This window comes from Quercus suber, unplaced genomic scaffold, assembly GCF_002906115.3.
Source record: "Quercus suber isolate HL8 unplaced genomic scaffold, Cork oak 2.0 scaffold_265, whole genome shotgun sequence".
Lineage (NCBI taxonomy): Eukaryota > Viridiplantae > Streptophyta > Magnoliopsida > Fagales > Fagaceae > Quercus > Quercus suber.
In genome coordinates, this window is record NW_027069721.1 from 770,110 (window position 1) to 786,628 (window position 16,519).

General features: G+C 36.7%; 2 protein-coding genes across 2 annotated transcripts in view; both read right to left on the reverse strand.

Annotated features, from left to right (window-relative positions):
* LOC112037062 (phospholipase D delta-like) overlaps positions 1–3,478 on the reverse strand; it is an 8,963-nt gene extending 5,485 nt beyond the window's left edge. The window contains exons 1-3 of the mRNA XM_065781397.1: positions 2,561–3,478; positions 673–789; positions 246–440 (exon numbers count right to left, since the gene is read on the reverse strand). Coding sequence (XP_065637469.1) covers positions 246–440; positions 673–789; positions 2,561–3,478 — 1,230 coding nt within the window. The remainder of the gene's footprint in view (positions 1–245; positions 441–672; positions 790–2,560) is intronic.
* A 3,928-nt stretch (positions 3,479–7,406) lies between these two features.
* Positions 7,407–15,869, reverse strand: LOC112022789 (phospholipase D delta). The gene is given in 8 exon segments (XM_065781389.1): positions 7,407–7,805; positions 8,025–8,225; positions 8,504–8,656; positions 9,102–9,421; positions 9,835–10,204; positions 11,439–11,633; positions 11,838–11,954; positions 14,951–15,869. Coding segments are annotated over 8 exon segments (2,544 nt in total). The 5' UTR covers positions 15,851–15,869; the 3' UTR covers positions 7,407–7,517.
* Positions 15,870–16,519: the final 650 nt, after the last annotated feature.

Genomic DNA, 16,519 nt, shown 5'->3' on the forward strand with positions numbered 1-16,519 from the left:
GTGTTGGGGGGGGGGGGGGGGGGGGGATATGGAAGAACATTATATTTCAAGAATTGGTACTAAGAACTATAGATGTCATCTCTTGCTCTAAAGCCATTATGAAAAATTATGAAATCACATAAAAGCCCTTTGAGTTAATAACCAAGATCATAGATACCCCAAGAAAAAACATCGAACACATTTAAATGATATATAGATGTCATGTTGCAATATTCTAATAGAAAACCATTTGACCAAAAACTTACCGGAAATGTAGAGTTGTGATAATCATTTTCAAATACGGTATTAAAATCGCGAAATAGTCGATGCTCAGGTGTATCATATCGACCATCACGAAGATCAATCCCTCCTAAAAATGCAGTTATCTTACGATAATTACCAGATGCCTGCGTGTCCACAAGAACACATTTTTGATGGTGTGTGAAAAGGTTTCCAACAACCTGTATGGAACCATCACATAAGCAACTTCAGCAAGTTTTCCAGCTCAAAAGAAAGCAAATGGTTTATCAAGATCAAAGAAATAATACAACTAAGCCAATGAAACTAGGATTCCAAATCCAATACAATTGAAAATGCGATTAAACCTGAAAATAATTAAATACGTCCAAAATAAACAAACACCAAAATCATTATTTTTCTAAAGACAGTTCACAACCCATAGAACATGTTCACCTGTTGCTTGAAATAGCCCAGCTTACTGCTACCATAGCGAGGTGCCAACACACAAATGACTGATGAATGCTTGAAAAACTTCTTAATCTCTTCATCGTGCGTTTGCATCATTCCAGGCTGCAACCAATCCCACTTCAGATTTCAACTCAAAATGCACACAACCCAGTTACAAAATACACATGCACAGTAACATCAATGTCTCCTCATGATCACCGCCAAAGTATTTAAATTCAATTACAGTACAAACACTAACTGATGTCGCGGAAGCCTGAAGAGAAACACACACGATGCTCTCTTGATGGAACAGAAACTAAACTGTTAGTTTCTGGTAGTAAACCTCGAATCCACGAGGGTTTCCCTGAATCCACAAGGAGATAAAACTGGAATCCACCAGAAGAAAATTTGACAAAAGTCTGTGTTTATTGATAAAAGTCTCATTTGCCTGTGACGGCTACAAAACATATAAATACTAAGAAAAAACGTTTAAAACCCTAATTCGCGCTAATTAAGCGATTAGGGGACAAAATTACCGAATTTTACCAAAAATGGCAAAATTGAGTTAACTGCAGAATCATAAACTACTGACCTTAAAGGTCGTCCCAAAACAGACGGGACCTTATTCTGACTTTTAAACTAAAAGTTATTAAGGAAAAATAAATATTACTATAAATAGCAAAAACACTGTTATCGGGGCCTTAATGAAGGAATTCGCCTAAATTTTGGCGACGGTCATAGCTATGAATCTGGATCAGATCGTCGTTTCCCTTCAACCTGCCAAATTTCATGCAATTCCGACACTGTTACCTCGATGCCCCCTACTGGCACCCCCCTTTGATCTTGCGTTGTGACTTCCTGCGCCCCTGCTGTTCAAGGAAGGCATGTGCTGTCTGTTCTACATCACTAACAACTAGTTTGGTATGTACTAATGAAACCATTGCCATGAACCAAGCGATTCAAGAATGACAGTCATTACTCTGAACATAATTACACAATAACAATCAAGCCTTAGTCTCAAAATTTTCAGTTCAACCATGAATTTCAACTGACTAATTAGAACCAGCCACATATATTCTTTTCCACAATTTTATCCTATCTGAACTTATAATCTCTATTACTTCTTTAATTGACATGTCATTTTTTACTATTATACTAATATTACTTTAGGCTTGCCTTTGTTTTTTTTTCCAATCCCTTCACTTAAATCAAATCACTCTTAAATTACTTATTTTTGGTAATTTATTTACATAATGTGAAACAAAACTAAAAACTAGCACATTTTCAAAAAATTGAAAGTTTAGGGGGTATTTGGTACATGCACTTAAAAACTAAAAATTGTTGTTTAAAAACATGTGTGAAAATACGTGTAATGTTGTTTAAAAACTAAAAATTGTTATTTGAAAACATGTACCAAACACCCTCTTAATTATTTAAATAAAATTAAAAGTAACGAGGAATAGGACCTGCAAACAATACATAAAAAAACAAAATATCAGCTTATAATCCAACACCAAGAGTCTAAGATTCGCTTATTTTACAAAAAGTTAATTAAAATAGTACAGTGAAACTCATGAATAATAAAAAAAATATATAATAAAACTTATAAATAATAACAAAAATATACTAAATAATAAAATAAATTGATTTTTTACTTTGTGCCAAACACACACCAAATCATTTCATTCTCTCAAAAGCCTATTGCTAATTCCTAAATTAACGTATCATTTTTTATTATTCTATCTTTAGCACAGACTCCCATGTTAAAAAAGCTCTATGACTATGCCTATGACAGCTCAAAATATTAAAGCAAATAACAAAGAAAGAAAAAAAAGGAAAAAAGCGAAGCAGGTAAAGAGAATTCAATAATCTAAAGCAATTACTCAAAACGAACCGTTTTGATGCCGAACTTATCGCGCGAAGTCTTATCATCCCAAATCAACAACAAAACCCTAACTCCCTCTTCAGACTTGTACTTGAGCATTTCAGCGAGAGTCAAATCTCCGCCTGGTGGCAATGGCCGAGTCGTTTCTCTCACGAGCCTGACCTTGTGATAAACCGACCATCCAACAATATAAACCAAATGATGAGCCTCTGAGATCGCATAGTAAATGTCCTCCCAACACTTCTCGCGCCTGTAAACCTTGCCTCCGTCCAGTTCAATCTTCGGTATCGACGACTCGTCTCGCACGTGCGCGTCTTGGTACAACCTCAAGGAGCATCCTTGTCTCAGCGGGAAGTACGTGCGTGCTACGCTGCCTGTCCCCGACGCAATGCCTTGGTTGTACCTCGGATTTTTCTCAAACGGCGTGAATTGAAGTACGAGGTAGATCTTCGTGTCCGTCTTTGATGATCCGAGGATGGAGAACCAGTCGGAGATGAGTTCGCCTGTGATGATCCTCGAGGCCTTTATATCGACGGTGCCGATTACCTCGGAGCCGAAGATGTCATCGTCTTTGACCTGGAATGTCAAGCTAGTTACAGGGTGTGCCAGTGGGATATGGAAGCGTTGGTTCCATTTAGGGTTGAAGGTGTTCTTGATGACTCGAGTGCGAGCCACGGTGACCGTAGAGGCTAGAACTTTGACGTAAGGGTTGCAGAAATCGACGACTTTGTGTTTGCGGGGGGCGTAGGTGGAGGTGTGAGGGGATTCGATAGTGTCACTGCCAATGCAGGCGGCGAAGCAACGGCGGAGCTGGCGAATATTGAGGAGGGACAAGTTGGGTAGGTGTTGAGCTTCCACGATTTTCAATTCAAGGTCACGGTGGAGGTAAATGGCATGCTGGTTTGAACCGAACTTGAGCTCCGCCATTTTCACAAAGCTGAGGTGGCAACAACCATGGCCTTCTCTGCTGGAACTGTAAAATTTTTATAGGGAAGAAAAAGAAAGGTTGAGTATAATTTGTAGAGTGAAGGAAGGAAAGAATACTTGAATGGTAAGAAAACTGGATTTGGTTCCTTGCTTTGTATGTAGCAGCATAGTGTGGAGTGTGGCCCTCGTGGTGCTTTCATTTATTTATTTATTTATTTTTTAAAATTTTTTTTTTATTTTTTGGCTGTTGATGTTGAAGATGAAGATTGGAGAACCAATTTTCACTTTGATCACATGGTTTATTACGTAACATGGGTTTCCTAACTTTCGTTTGTCACCTCAGTAGTTTTTATCTATAATACATTGGAAGTAAAAGAATCAAAAGCAAAACATTTTAAAGTATTATGATGATTTTGAAACAAATATCATACTTTGAGTAACAAGTGTCCGTTTGGGAATAGATTATTAGTTGAAAGTAAAAAAATTTTAGAATAAAACTAAAATATAGCTAAAATAGTATAGTAAAACCTATAAATAGTACCAAAAAGTATAATGAGACTTATGAATAGTTACAAAAATAAGCTGAATAATAACAAAAATAAGCTAAATTATAAAAAGAAAAAACTGACTTTTTAAGCCAATGCCAAACGTAACCCAAATATACAATTTAACTTATTTCAGTACTATTAATCTTTGTACCACAATTTGCACCACAATTTGCACCACAATTTGAATCTATACGACACTATGATACCCAAGCCTATCCAAGCCCATTTGGGCCGTGAGCTCCAACTCGACATTTAGTCCATATCGCCCCTTGGCCCGGGCCTTAGGCCACCCTAAAGCCCATGGGCAAATGATCTTCATCAGCACATGCTATGCCGTGTCGCCTAGATCACGCTCGGTGAACCATTCCCTGAGCAAAGAGACAATTGCCCAAGGGTAGCATCCCTTGGCTGCCCAGTAGTGTCTCAGGGCATACCACTGCCGAGCAACTCTATTGAAGTGGGAAATAATTCCAAGGCCACTCATACCACACTCCACTCTCACCTAAACACCCGCATAAAGTTAATGACATTGGACCTCCTTTCCCACTAGCTATATGAGTAATCATGATTCTTCCACTAATTTTGGGCTATAAATATGAGAAACTGAGGAGGGAAAATGGTTGTTGAAAAGGCTCTGAAGAAAGTTAAGAGCTGAGAACAATAGTCATAAGAGTGAGAGGGAAAAATACAGAGATTTGAGAGATATCGTTAGGTCTCTAGACTAGAATCGCCCAAAGTAGAAAATTCAAAACCCACATTATAAATATATTGTGAGCCCAAAAGTGAGCTAGCCTTTTAAGCCCGTTTTAGGTGCGCACAGAATCAATTAGGAGAGAGGAGGATATACAATGCATCACTGGAGATAGTTAGAGGGCTCAAATTTATGTTTCAATTATCCCTTGGTAATTACTAATGTAAACATTTGAATTTTTGTTGTTGGAGAGGGACGTTTATTGTCCTGTAAATTTTATTTTTCTTATGAAGTTTGTATTTGATTTTCCTTTTCAAATTTGAGCATATTATAGAAACCTAATCTTTTTACATCAATTTGTTTATGCTTTACCAAAAAAAAAACACATTTGTTATTTATGCTTTTATGGTGTGTGCTTGGTTGTAAAATCTTTCTTCTTTATGTTTTTAAAATCGAATGTACTTTACTCATTTACTCTTAATCAAATAGAAGCCCCCCCACACCTGATTGGTCATTAGGGTAGTCTGCTGATCAAAAAGTCTACTTTAATAGTCTCATATCTAATCAGATACAATAAGGTTGGTTGATAGAGGTTCTCTCACCTCAAATAATGATGATATATAATATTTTAGATATATGAAGGTACCCTCTCACATAGGTCCCCTTTATGTGAGAAGGTGGTTACATTTGCCTCATACTTATTGTGTTTTCTTCTATTTCAGAATGTTGAAAAAGAAATACTTTGATTGATTGTTACCAAAATATATACATTCTTTTAGTTTTAGGATTGGTAAACCTACAACGCTTTCCTATAGCAATTTGACAGCTCAACCCAACGAGGAACTCCCCAACCTAAGATAGAACTATTTTTTAAATGCATAAAAAAGAACTGCATAAACAGCTTCTTCTTCCTCTTTCTTTCCTTTTATTTTATTTAAAGATTCTTTCACTGCCCATTAAGTTTTTTCAAAAGCAAGAGGGGTTTGTCATATACACTACCCAACAAACTATACAACCACGCCAGGGAAAATTGTGTTTCAAATCATGTGGTCTTGGTGCAAACAATAGATGCAATATATATTACGCTCTCATCATTTATTAAACGGTGGTCTTTTGACAAACATTATCGCTTGTATGCTCTACACCATTTACTCAACAGATGCTTGTCCTCCTGATCTTTGACCCAAAAACTCTCTCCCTCGGGCCACATTGGTATGACAATATACACACCAAAACCTCGACAAAACCACCACAACTGACAATCAGCAAAATACGGCTTGTTAGCCATCAAATCTTATATTTTATAGACAAGAAGGGAACAAGAATAGGTAGTAATTCTTTTGAATTCAAGACCACAAAATAGATCTACAATTTTGTCTGTCATTCATAATTTGTAAATACGACCGCACACCTTTGGTGCGATGGTCCCACTACAAGTATAAGTACTAGTGAGATGTAAGGGGAAGGGCCATAGTTCAAGTCTTTAAAAGAGAGTATCACACGCATATACACTTAAATTATGTTAAAGTAAAATTTCTATATTGTAAAAAAAAAAAATTTGCAAATTAAATGGCATGTTTGCCAGTTTTCTGCAGACAAGGGAACAGGAATAGGTAGCATTTCTTTTGAATATAAGACCTTAAAAGGGATCTACAATTTTATTTGGTAGTCATAAATTGTAAACCATATCTATACATAAGTACAAATCAAATGGGATAATGAACTTAGAAAGTTTAACGACAAAAAAACCCCTATCTCACAACAGCCACTGAGAATCAAACAAGAAGAGACTTGCATTGTAATTGTAGTGACCTCTCCAGGTGACAAGATGGAAACCAAGCATCTGCATATGGACAAATATTCACAACATGTCAACCTTCTCACTACGTTCACGGTTCACGCATTTGTATTACACTAAAAGCCTGATGTAGCCCAATCATTTACAGAAGGGGGTAGAGAGCCAGGAGCACAAACTCTTTAACACCTTCAGTTTATCAACCTCAAAATTCTGGCATGTCCATTGTACACACAAATTTTCGTAAAAGATAAATCACACAATCACGAAATAGTGTAACAAATTATCAATTTATATTGATTTGTATATGTGTGAGTACAATTCTTTATGTGACTCTTTACAAATGAAAGAATGCAATAAACTCCTTTGATTCGATTTCCAAGAAACTTTACGATCCAAAGGGTTGTGAAGCTTGATCTTGAATCGTGCCTTAATGTCTCTAAGTTAAATGAGTAGTTGAACGTACTTGATTTGATGTGAAGGCCGTTGGCTTGATTTCGATTTAAATTGAAGGAAAATCCCTATTTTGATTTGAAAAAGTAGGAATGGGCTTGATTTTTGAGGGAGCAAGGGTGCTCTTTTGGACTTAAAGATGACTCTCTATTTTGGCAAAGTGTTAGTAGGGTTTTTGTCTCTAAGTTTCTATCCCCCTTTTCTCAAATGAGAAGCCTCTATTTATAAGCTACTCAATAGTATTTGATTTGAAATTTTCTCTCATCATTTATTGAAAGTTAATTATGAATTTAATTTGGTCTTCCATTTAATAAGAATTTTCCATATGAGTATTTCTTCTGACGTTGCCACATGACTTTCTTCATTTGATGTTGTCATGTGACTTGATTTCATTTGTTGATCATTCACGTCATCAATTGAAGATTAATTTGATCACAAATATTTGTTCGTGAACAATCGGATAGTTGTGAATACATCATAAAATTTTGATGTCTACATCCACCATGCTTCCTAACCAATCATGTAAGAACACAACAATGAGTGGAGATTATGTTAAGTATCAGGAAGGGTGACTGAATGAACTCCCAATACTTTTCCACCAACATCTGGGAAATTCTCTTGTCCAGGCAAGGGGCTGACCTTCCCATCCTTATCTACCCACACAGGATACTTAAGAAGATAGCCCTGCAATGGTGTAAAATCCTTGTCTGTATACCTCTTCCAGTTCTCTTTAGCAATCCCATTCACTGTGTTCACACACTCCAAACTCTCTGGCACCTCAAAGCATGTATCCACCTTCCCAAGGTGCTCAGCCCACAATGACATTCTGTATCCATACACCTGCACATGGATATGTATTGTAAACCACATTGCCAAGTAAATCCTATGGAGTATGAAATTCTGTTATTCATAAGACTTAAAACTGCACTTTCTGCCAAAAGACAAAAGGCAATGCTAATGATTGGAGGTCATACCCCAGCCCAAACATGGGCATAATCTTTGGACTCGTAATCTTGATATCTAATGTGTGTTTGGAAAAAAAAGAAACACAATACGAACCTGACCACGTGGATGTTTCTTCCTTGATGCCCAAGAATGATGGGGCTGATATGCACCCATAGCTATCTCTGTGTCCTTCGTACCAGCCATGGATCTCTGGTTAATATTGGCAGATCCCACTATTACATATTCGTCATCAACTATCATTCCCTTGGCATGTACATAAATCATAAACCGCTTAAATTTTTGTGTATCCGAGACCTGATAGAAAATTTCAATCACGATAAAATCTAAAAGAATTAATTTCTTGCAAAAATATAAAATAAAGCCATATTTTAATGGTAAGTTAATGAGACAATACATCAGAATGATTTAATTCCAAAATTTTTGAGAAAGAAAGAGAGTCAAATAACAGACAAAACAGCTGAGAGATTCTTAGCAGTAGAAGTAATGGACTACTTTTTTTATGCCAACCATAGACCGGTATATGTCATGATAATTTAAAACACTTAGAAAGAGATTTCCATTAGAGCGATTACCTTATCAGCATTATCACCTAACCTTTCCTCAGAAATATCTTCCCGGTTACCAAGGCAATAGAAATTGAGGTAATCTAGAGGATTTGAATCTACAAGCTGCATAATATCCAGTTCTTGTGCGACTATATCATACATCATTTGCATTGTTTGGCCCTGCAAAGAGTAAACAAGTAAAGCTAGAACATGAATTGTGTTATTCGGGTTGCCATCGTCTATATTGTCCATCTGGAATTGTTATTAATAAATCAATCAAAACCAATAATTGCCAGAATACAGACTACAGGTTAGCGGCAGAGTAAGAGGGCATATTCTTCAAGGTGCTAGAGAAGGCCACCAATGCCCAAAAGAAGTCCATTATTTTTTTTTTCTTGATTTTTATTGTAAGAAAGTTTCGGCCTTCTGTAGCTATCTTATTTATCCCAAGACATGAAACAATATTTCCAGTTTATGGTCTAGAATTAGATAACCATATTTTTTTTTATTGGTAATTTACATACACACCTGATAGGTCTTGAACTCATGACCTCACCTTCCACCTTCCTCCTATAGGGGGGAAGGTGCCATTTGAGCTATAACTCCTTGGCAATAACCATATTACCTGCCAAAAGAGAATTGCTTGCATAGCCGCAGAAGTTGGATCACCCTCAGGCCACATTGGTATGACAATATACACTGCAAATCTCTCCTTTGCTCTAATTTTACTAGCTATCTTTAATGCCAATTCCATCGGGATTAGATTATCAGCTCCTGCTCAAATCATGAAAGTCAAACTTGAGAAGCTGTTCCATCCAATGAATAAGGAAGGTATTTGGTATTTAGCACATGATTGTTACCCAAATATATATACAGAAAATATAACTAACAGAACGTAAAGTCAGAAATAATAAGTGATAACAATGAAGCCAATCCTTATGGTGGCTAAAATTAAGTAGAAATGTTGCAATGACAACATACGTTTCGAAATTAACAATACTTCATCAATTTTTTGTGGATGCATTAGCACATGGCATTATATAAGACAGATGTGATATTTACAATCTAGTCACCAAGANTGGCACAAGAAGAAACATCCGCGTGGTCAGGTTCGTATTATGTTTCTTTTTTTTTCCAAACACACATTAGATATCAAGATTACGAGTCCAAAGATTATGCCCATGTTTGGGCTGGGGTATGACCTCCAATCATTAGCATTGCCTTTTGTCTTTTGGCAGAAAGTGCAGTTTTAAGTCTTATGAATAACAGAATTTCATACTCCATAGGATTTACTTGGCAATGTGGTTTACAATACATATCCATGTGCAGGTGTATGGATACAGAATGTCATTGTGGGCTGACCCCCCCCCCCCCCCCCCCCAAAAGGAAGCTTTTACTCGAAAGAAACTTGTAAAATCAAACCTGAACATGCCAACTTTCAGGATCATCTTCACTGGAAATCCATAACGTGGGATCATCTGGTTGAATAGATGTGGAACCATCCTCCTTTATAGATGGGGCAGGGCTTAGTATCCATGCAATGCGATCTATTTTTAATAAAGCATCATCATGCCAATGGGAAACCCTTTTGAAACTTAGTCCAAACTCCTTCCATTTTGTTGCTTTTTTCCAACGCTGCTCAAAGTTTATAAGAACATCGTATGCAGCAGGCCCCTCAACTCTACAGTGTAAATCATGCCAAGGTTGCCTTGGAGACTTGGTTCCAGCCTAGTTCATACATAAGAAGTATGGAGAAAACAAAGAACGTAAAAAAGAAACACCCGCTACCTATAAGTCATAATAGAAATAAGCAGGAATGCACCTATTACATAAAAAGGAATGAAGGAAAAAATTCTACATTTCACACTTGAAGAAGTGCATAAATTACTACCATACTATGGCAGTGTTATGTTAGCTTAAAACTGTGTTGAGAAACAAAATTTTCAGTGACATCTTGTATGCATACAATGAGACTTTGCACAAGAAGTACAAAGAAAGTTGAGAATGGATTATAGGGAAAGACTAGCAGGAGGTCTATAGAGGTGACATGCTAATTGAAAAATTTTTGAGACTAAAATTAGAAGTAGTCATTTATTTAACCTAAACATTACTGCAATTCAAACATAACGCCATGTAAATTTGAAGAGAACCCACTACCTAGGACTAGAAGTGCCTTTTGTGTTATGGTTACCCTCGTGGTCCCATATATTAGAAAAGAAAGAAGAAAAAGAAAAAAAAGAATGGGAGAAGTAGAGAACAGAAGACAAAAGGGGGAATTTGGGAGTTGGAGGGATAGAGAAACCAGATGATCAAACTTTTTTTTTATTTTTTTGAGAATCTCCAGATGATCAAAATTGAAGTTGAAAAATGTGTAGGGTCTAAATTTTGTATGGAGAGAGATAGAGAAAGCACAAAGCCATGGACATGGCTATTTTTTTGGGCTCAAACGAGGGGCTCAAGAAACTTGTGAGAAAATAAGTCCAACAATTTGTTGGACTCTAGTCAATGCTCAAATATGAACAAAAGTCCAATATAAAGACGCTTGTTTATGCAATGCACAATTGACAATACGTCCAATTCAACAATTCGATATAATTCATATAATATGCATGTTTGTATCATATGATTCATGAGTTTATCCAATATGCACCTGCATTAAAACTGTTTTTTTTTTTTTTATTTGACCTGATACATACCATGTGATAAGTATCATGTAACCCCTTATGGTCATGGGACCACATGGAGAACCTCAAGCAACTTGATTAGGAAAAAAATGTCAGCTCTTGCTCTAAAGCCATATGGCAGAACACTTAGCCAAGGAGAAAGGTGCGGGGGATATTGTAGAACAATATATCTCAAGAATCGGTACTAAGAAACTATAAATGTCACCTTTTGAAAAAAGAATAAATGGAAATGGCATGTTAAAATTTGCTGTTACAAAACCATTTGACCAACAACTTACAGGAAATGTAGGATTGCGATAATCGTTTTGAAATACAGTGTCAAGATCGCGAAATAGACGATGGTCTGGTGTATCATATCGACCGTCACAAAGATCAATCCCTCCTAAAAATGCAGTTATCTTACGATTACTACCTAGTGCCTGTGTGTCCACTAGAACACATTTTTGATGGTGTGTAAAAACGGCTCCAACAACCTGCATAGAACCATCACATAAACAACTTCAGCAAGTTTTCTAGCTCAAACAAAAGAAATCAAATGGTACTTCCATGCATGAGTCCAAATCCTATACAACTAAAAATATGATTAAACCTCGAAATAATTAAATATGTTCAAAATGAACAAACACCATTATCAATATATTTCAAAAAACAGTTCACAACCTATAAAACAAATTCACCTGCTGCTTGATATAACCCAGCTTACTGCTAGCATTGCGAGGTGTCAACACACAAGTGACGGATGAATGCTTGAAAAACTTCCTGGTCTCTTCATCGTGTGTCTGCATCATTCCAGTCTACAACCAATCCCACTTCAGAATACAACTCAAAAAGAACACAACTCGGTTACTAATTCAAATAATAATTGTCTCTAAGTTGCAATTACACATGCATAGCAACATCAATGTTCACCACCATAAGAATTTAAATTCAATTTCAGTACAAACACCAACAACTAGTTTTGTATCTACTAATGAAAACTACTGTCATGATTTAAGTAATTTAAGAATGACAGCCATCACTCCCTACACAATTATAACAATAACCAAGCTTTAGTTCCATATTTATGGACCCAACTATGGATCCTTGACAAACTAATTAAGATTATCCACATATATTCTTTTCCACTATTCTATTTTATCTTAAATCATACTTTACTACTTGTCATTTTTTATTATTATTCTAATTCTATTTTAGGCTTGTCTCTATCTTTTCTCATTCCTCAACTTGAATCAAATCGTTCTCCCTACCGGTACATTAATCACTCTCGTTTACATATAATCAAACCATTTTATGTGACTCTTACCTATCTTTATCACAGACTTTCATACCCATTTATATTGATCAAAATATTAAAGCAACTAACAAAATGAGCAATGCAGATGGCACGTTAGCCTCCCTAAAGGCTCATAACCCTTCTTGTGTGCATTCCCTGGCCGACCAGAATTCTTGTGATTAAGTGGACTGGGGAGCAATTTGACAGTCGGCCCTAAGGGGGTCAGTTCTTAGGGTGTGAAGGGTACTGGAGATGGTACTCAAGGTCCGAGTAGAACTGCCTGGCACCCAGGTTTCGTCTAAACTGTTTGCCAACCTTTTTCTGTTGTGACTTGTGAGCACTTGTCAGTGACGAGGATCTCTTGCCTCGACCTTCTCAAGGCAAAAAATGTTCCCGATGTTCTTTTCAAATTGCTTTGATCTCCTGATGTATGAGGGAAATCTTCAGATCGTAGATGTCTTGAGGTCGATCCTTACGGTTCCTTGTACGTCTTCTCCTCAGAAAAAAAGCTATTTGCTATCTTTGCATGTGTGGCTCCCTTCTGAGAGGGACATGCGCGCATGTCGATCTTTCCAGCTTTACTCGCAAGGGAGAGGCTTGAGCAATGCACTTTAAAGAGAACTTCGACAAGCTGGGGCCTGACTGAATTCATGTTTGATTGGTCAAAGGTTTGGTCTCCGCAATTTGTCTCGCCTTGTTCTCAAGAATTATGGTTACTATGCAAGTGTCTTTTAGGTCATCTGCCTCTCGAGGTTGATTATCTGCTGGCTCGAGTTGTCATGGCACTCGTTTTGACAGGATCGCAATGTGATGCTGCTTCCCATAGATGATGCCAATGGTAGAGGGTTGATTAGGTCCCAAAAAAAATTATTATCACCAAAATTTTCAAATCCAAAATAGCAATCACACAAAAACTATTTACAAAGAAAAACTCACCAGTTTTCTTTGAAGAGGAAAATCACAGAACAAATTTTGAATAAATTCATTATTATTAAATCAATTACAATAACTCTCATGTTTATGTTTCTCTTGATATCATTCCTCTTGTGTATATCAATTACAAATTTTTTTTTTTTTGCTCTCTCACACACACTAACTGCACTCACTTGATTTCTATTTCTTCCCCTTCTAGCAGCTCATCTTGGCTGCTCTCTCTTTTTCTTTCATGCAACTCTCCTTCATTGCATTTTCTCTTTTTCTTTCTTCATTTTTCAACATCAAACAAAGCCTCAAAAATTCTCATTGATTTGTGTGCTTTACAAAAACGTTGTGGGGAAAATCCAAACCTTGTTGTCTCTTTTTTTCACTACTTCCCAAGCAAAAATTCTTTTTTTTTTTTTTTTCCCTTTGATTTCATGCTCTATTTTTCCTATCCCCATAAGGACTCTCGACCCAAAACTATAAATTTCTTAATAGTATTGTCTATTTATAAGACTCCAATTTCCTATTCTTTTGTGGACAAGGAATACAATTCTTCATTGATGAAGAATAAACTTTCTTCCATACCAAGGAAACCCAAGAATAACCAAATTAATTTTTCCTTCTTTAACTAGGAAACCCAATTAGCATTTCAAGTTACAATTGGAATTTAAGACAATTTCCTAACAGATATATGTAATGTTTACTACATATAAACTATTTTGCACAATAAGTTAGAAATCCACTTCAAGTCAAGATTTGAGTTGCTTTTGGGCTGTGTGTAAAACTGTGTAAAATCGTTTGTGTGCACCAAGTTTAACCCAATGGAAAAACTGCAAGAGATGATGTAATTTGAAACTTAAAGAACAAAGTGCCACTTTATTTTAAATTTAAACAACATTGTTTTTGATTTGTAATACGTAATTTGAACCATCAAATGAATTCATTTAAAATTGAGAGGATCTCAAGATAATAGAAAGTTGGATTTTTTAGCAACACAATGTTATTGACACAATAAATTTCATAATATGCGAGGTTAAATTTTCTTTTTATTAATGTAATATCATTTTCACGTAGAATCAATACTAACATCACTTTTGTTGTACACTACCCACAAAATATCATATCAATAGTCATAAAATTAGCTCTATGTATCACTTCTCAGTGAATTTTTATCAAGCTAGTTAAACTAGCATTTCAGTTAAAAAAATAATAATAATAATTAAGCACCAATAAATACATCATGCATTAACATCAACACTTTTGACATTCAGATAACAAATGAATAGTAAATATCTTTATTATTGAGTTACTGTTCAACACAAATGGGTGGTTAGGCCATGTTCTAGGTGGAGTACAGTGGTTATGTCACAAATTGCGATCTGCTGAGCATAGATGGGTCGTGATGGTGGTACCAAATGGGTTTGATGATTCTAGTTGCGATGTGTGTGATTTGTTTGATTTGATTTTGATCTTGTAGACGAATTTGATGTAATTATTATCTTATAAATAATATATTAGAGGAACTTTTTGAAATTACATCAATTCTAATGCTAGCTATTATTTCAGGCATGCATGTAATTAAAAGAAGGCACGCACCTTGAAGAACCTATCTCCAGAGGTCTTATCATCCCAAACCAACATCAAAACCCTCACTCCCTCTTGGGACTTGAACTTGAGCAACTCACCGAGCGTCGAATCTCCACCAAGTAGCAGTGGCGGAGTCTGCTCTCTCACCAGCTTCACCTTGTGAAAAACCGACCACCCAACAACGTAAATCAAATGGTGAGCCTCTGAGATCGCAGAGCAAATATCCTCCCAACACTTCTCGTGCTTGAAAACCTTACCATCATCCAATTCAATCTCCGGCAACAACCCGTCCGGCACGTGTGCGTCTTGGTACAACCTCACGGAGCCTCCTTTTCTCAGCGGGAAGTACGAGCGTGCTACGCCGCCGCCTTTGTCCGACGCAATGCCATGCTCGTACCTTGGATTTTCATCGAACGACGTGAACTGTAGTACGAGATGAATCTTCGTGTTTAGTGTCAGTGGTTTTTCGGAGGAGCTGAGGATGTCGAAATCGTTGGAGATGAATTCGCCTGTGGCGATCTTCGAAGCCGGGATATGGACGGTGCCGATTATCTCGGCGCCGAAGATGTCGTCGTCTTTGACATGGAATGTTAATTTATTTACGGGGTGTGCCAGTGGGATATGGAAGTACTGGTTCCATTTAGGGTTGGTGGTGTTCTTGATGACGCGCGTGCTAGCCACTATGACATTTGAGACTGAAACTTCGACGTAAGGGTTGCAGAATTGGACTTTGGGTTTGTGTTGACGGGTTTCGATAGTGTAATTGTCACGGGCGGTGAAGCAACGGCGGAGCTGACGAACATCGATGAGGGACAAGTTGGGTAAGTGTTGGGCTTCGACGATTTTCAGGTCTAGGTCACCATGGAGCATGATGAACTGGTCGTCTGAACTGGACTCGGACACTTCCATTTCACGCTGTTTGTAATTCTTGTTTAGCAAAAGAGAGTAACTAAAGGGAAAATAATAGTGTTTTTTGAGTTAGGGAAAGGTACAGTGTTAGTAGGGTGAATTAAGAAAGGAATAAAGGAATACGTGAATGGTGAGAAAACTGGATTTGGTTCCTTGCTTTGCATGGAGCAGAGAGTGTACTGGATCTCGTGGGGCCTTTGTGATTATTTGAAGATGAAGATATTGGTGTGGTACAAACACTTTTAACTGTGTGAGTGATCTCACATTGATCAAGAATAAGTTCTTTTTGTGTGGTTATAAACCATTGTAAACCTTGTTTAATATCTAAATTAAGACGTGGGAATTAGTGTGAACTTCAGCCTTATTTATATCACACGTCTCGCTTTGTGCGTTTATGCCTTGTGTTTGTGTTCTTCCTCTCCTACATACTTTTTTTTTTTTTTGGTGTGAACAGTATTTATGAAAATATCATATCAATAGTCATAAAATTAGCTCTATGTATCACTTCTCAGTGAATTTTTATCAAGCTAGTTAAACTAGCATTTCAGTTAAAAAAATAATAATAATAATTAAGCACCAATAAATACATCATGCATTAACATCAACACTTTTGACATTCAGATAACAAATGAATAGTAAATATCTTTATTATTGAGTTACTGTTCAACA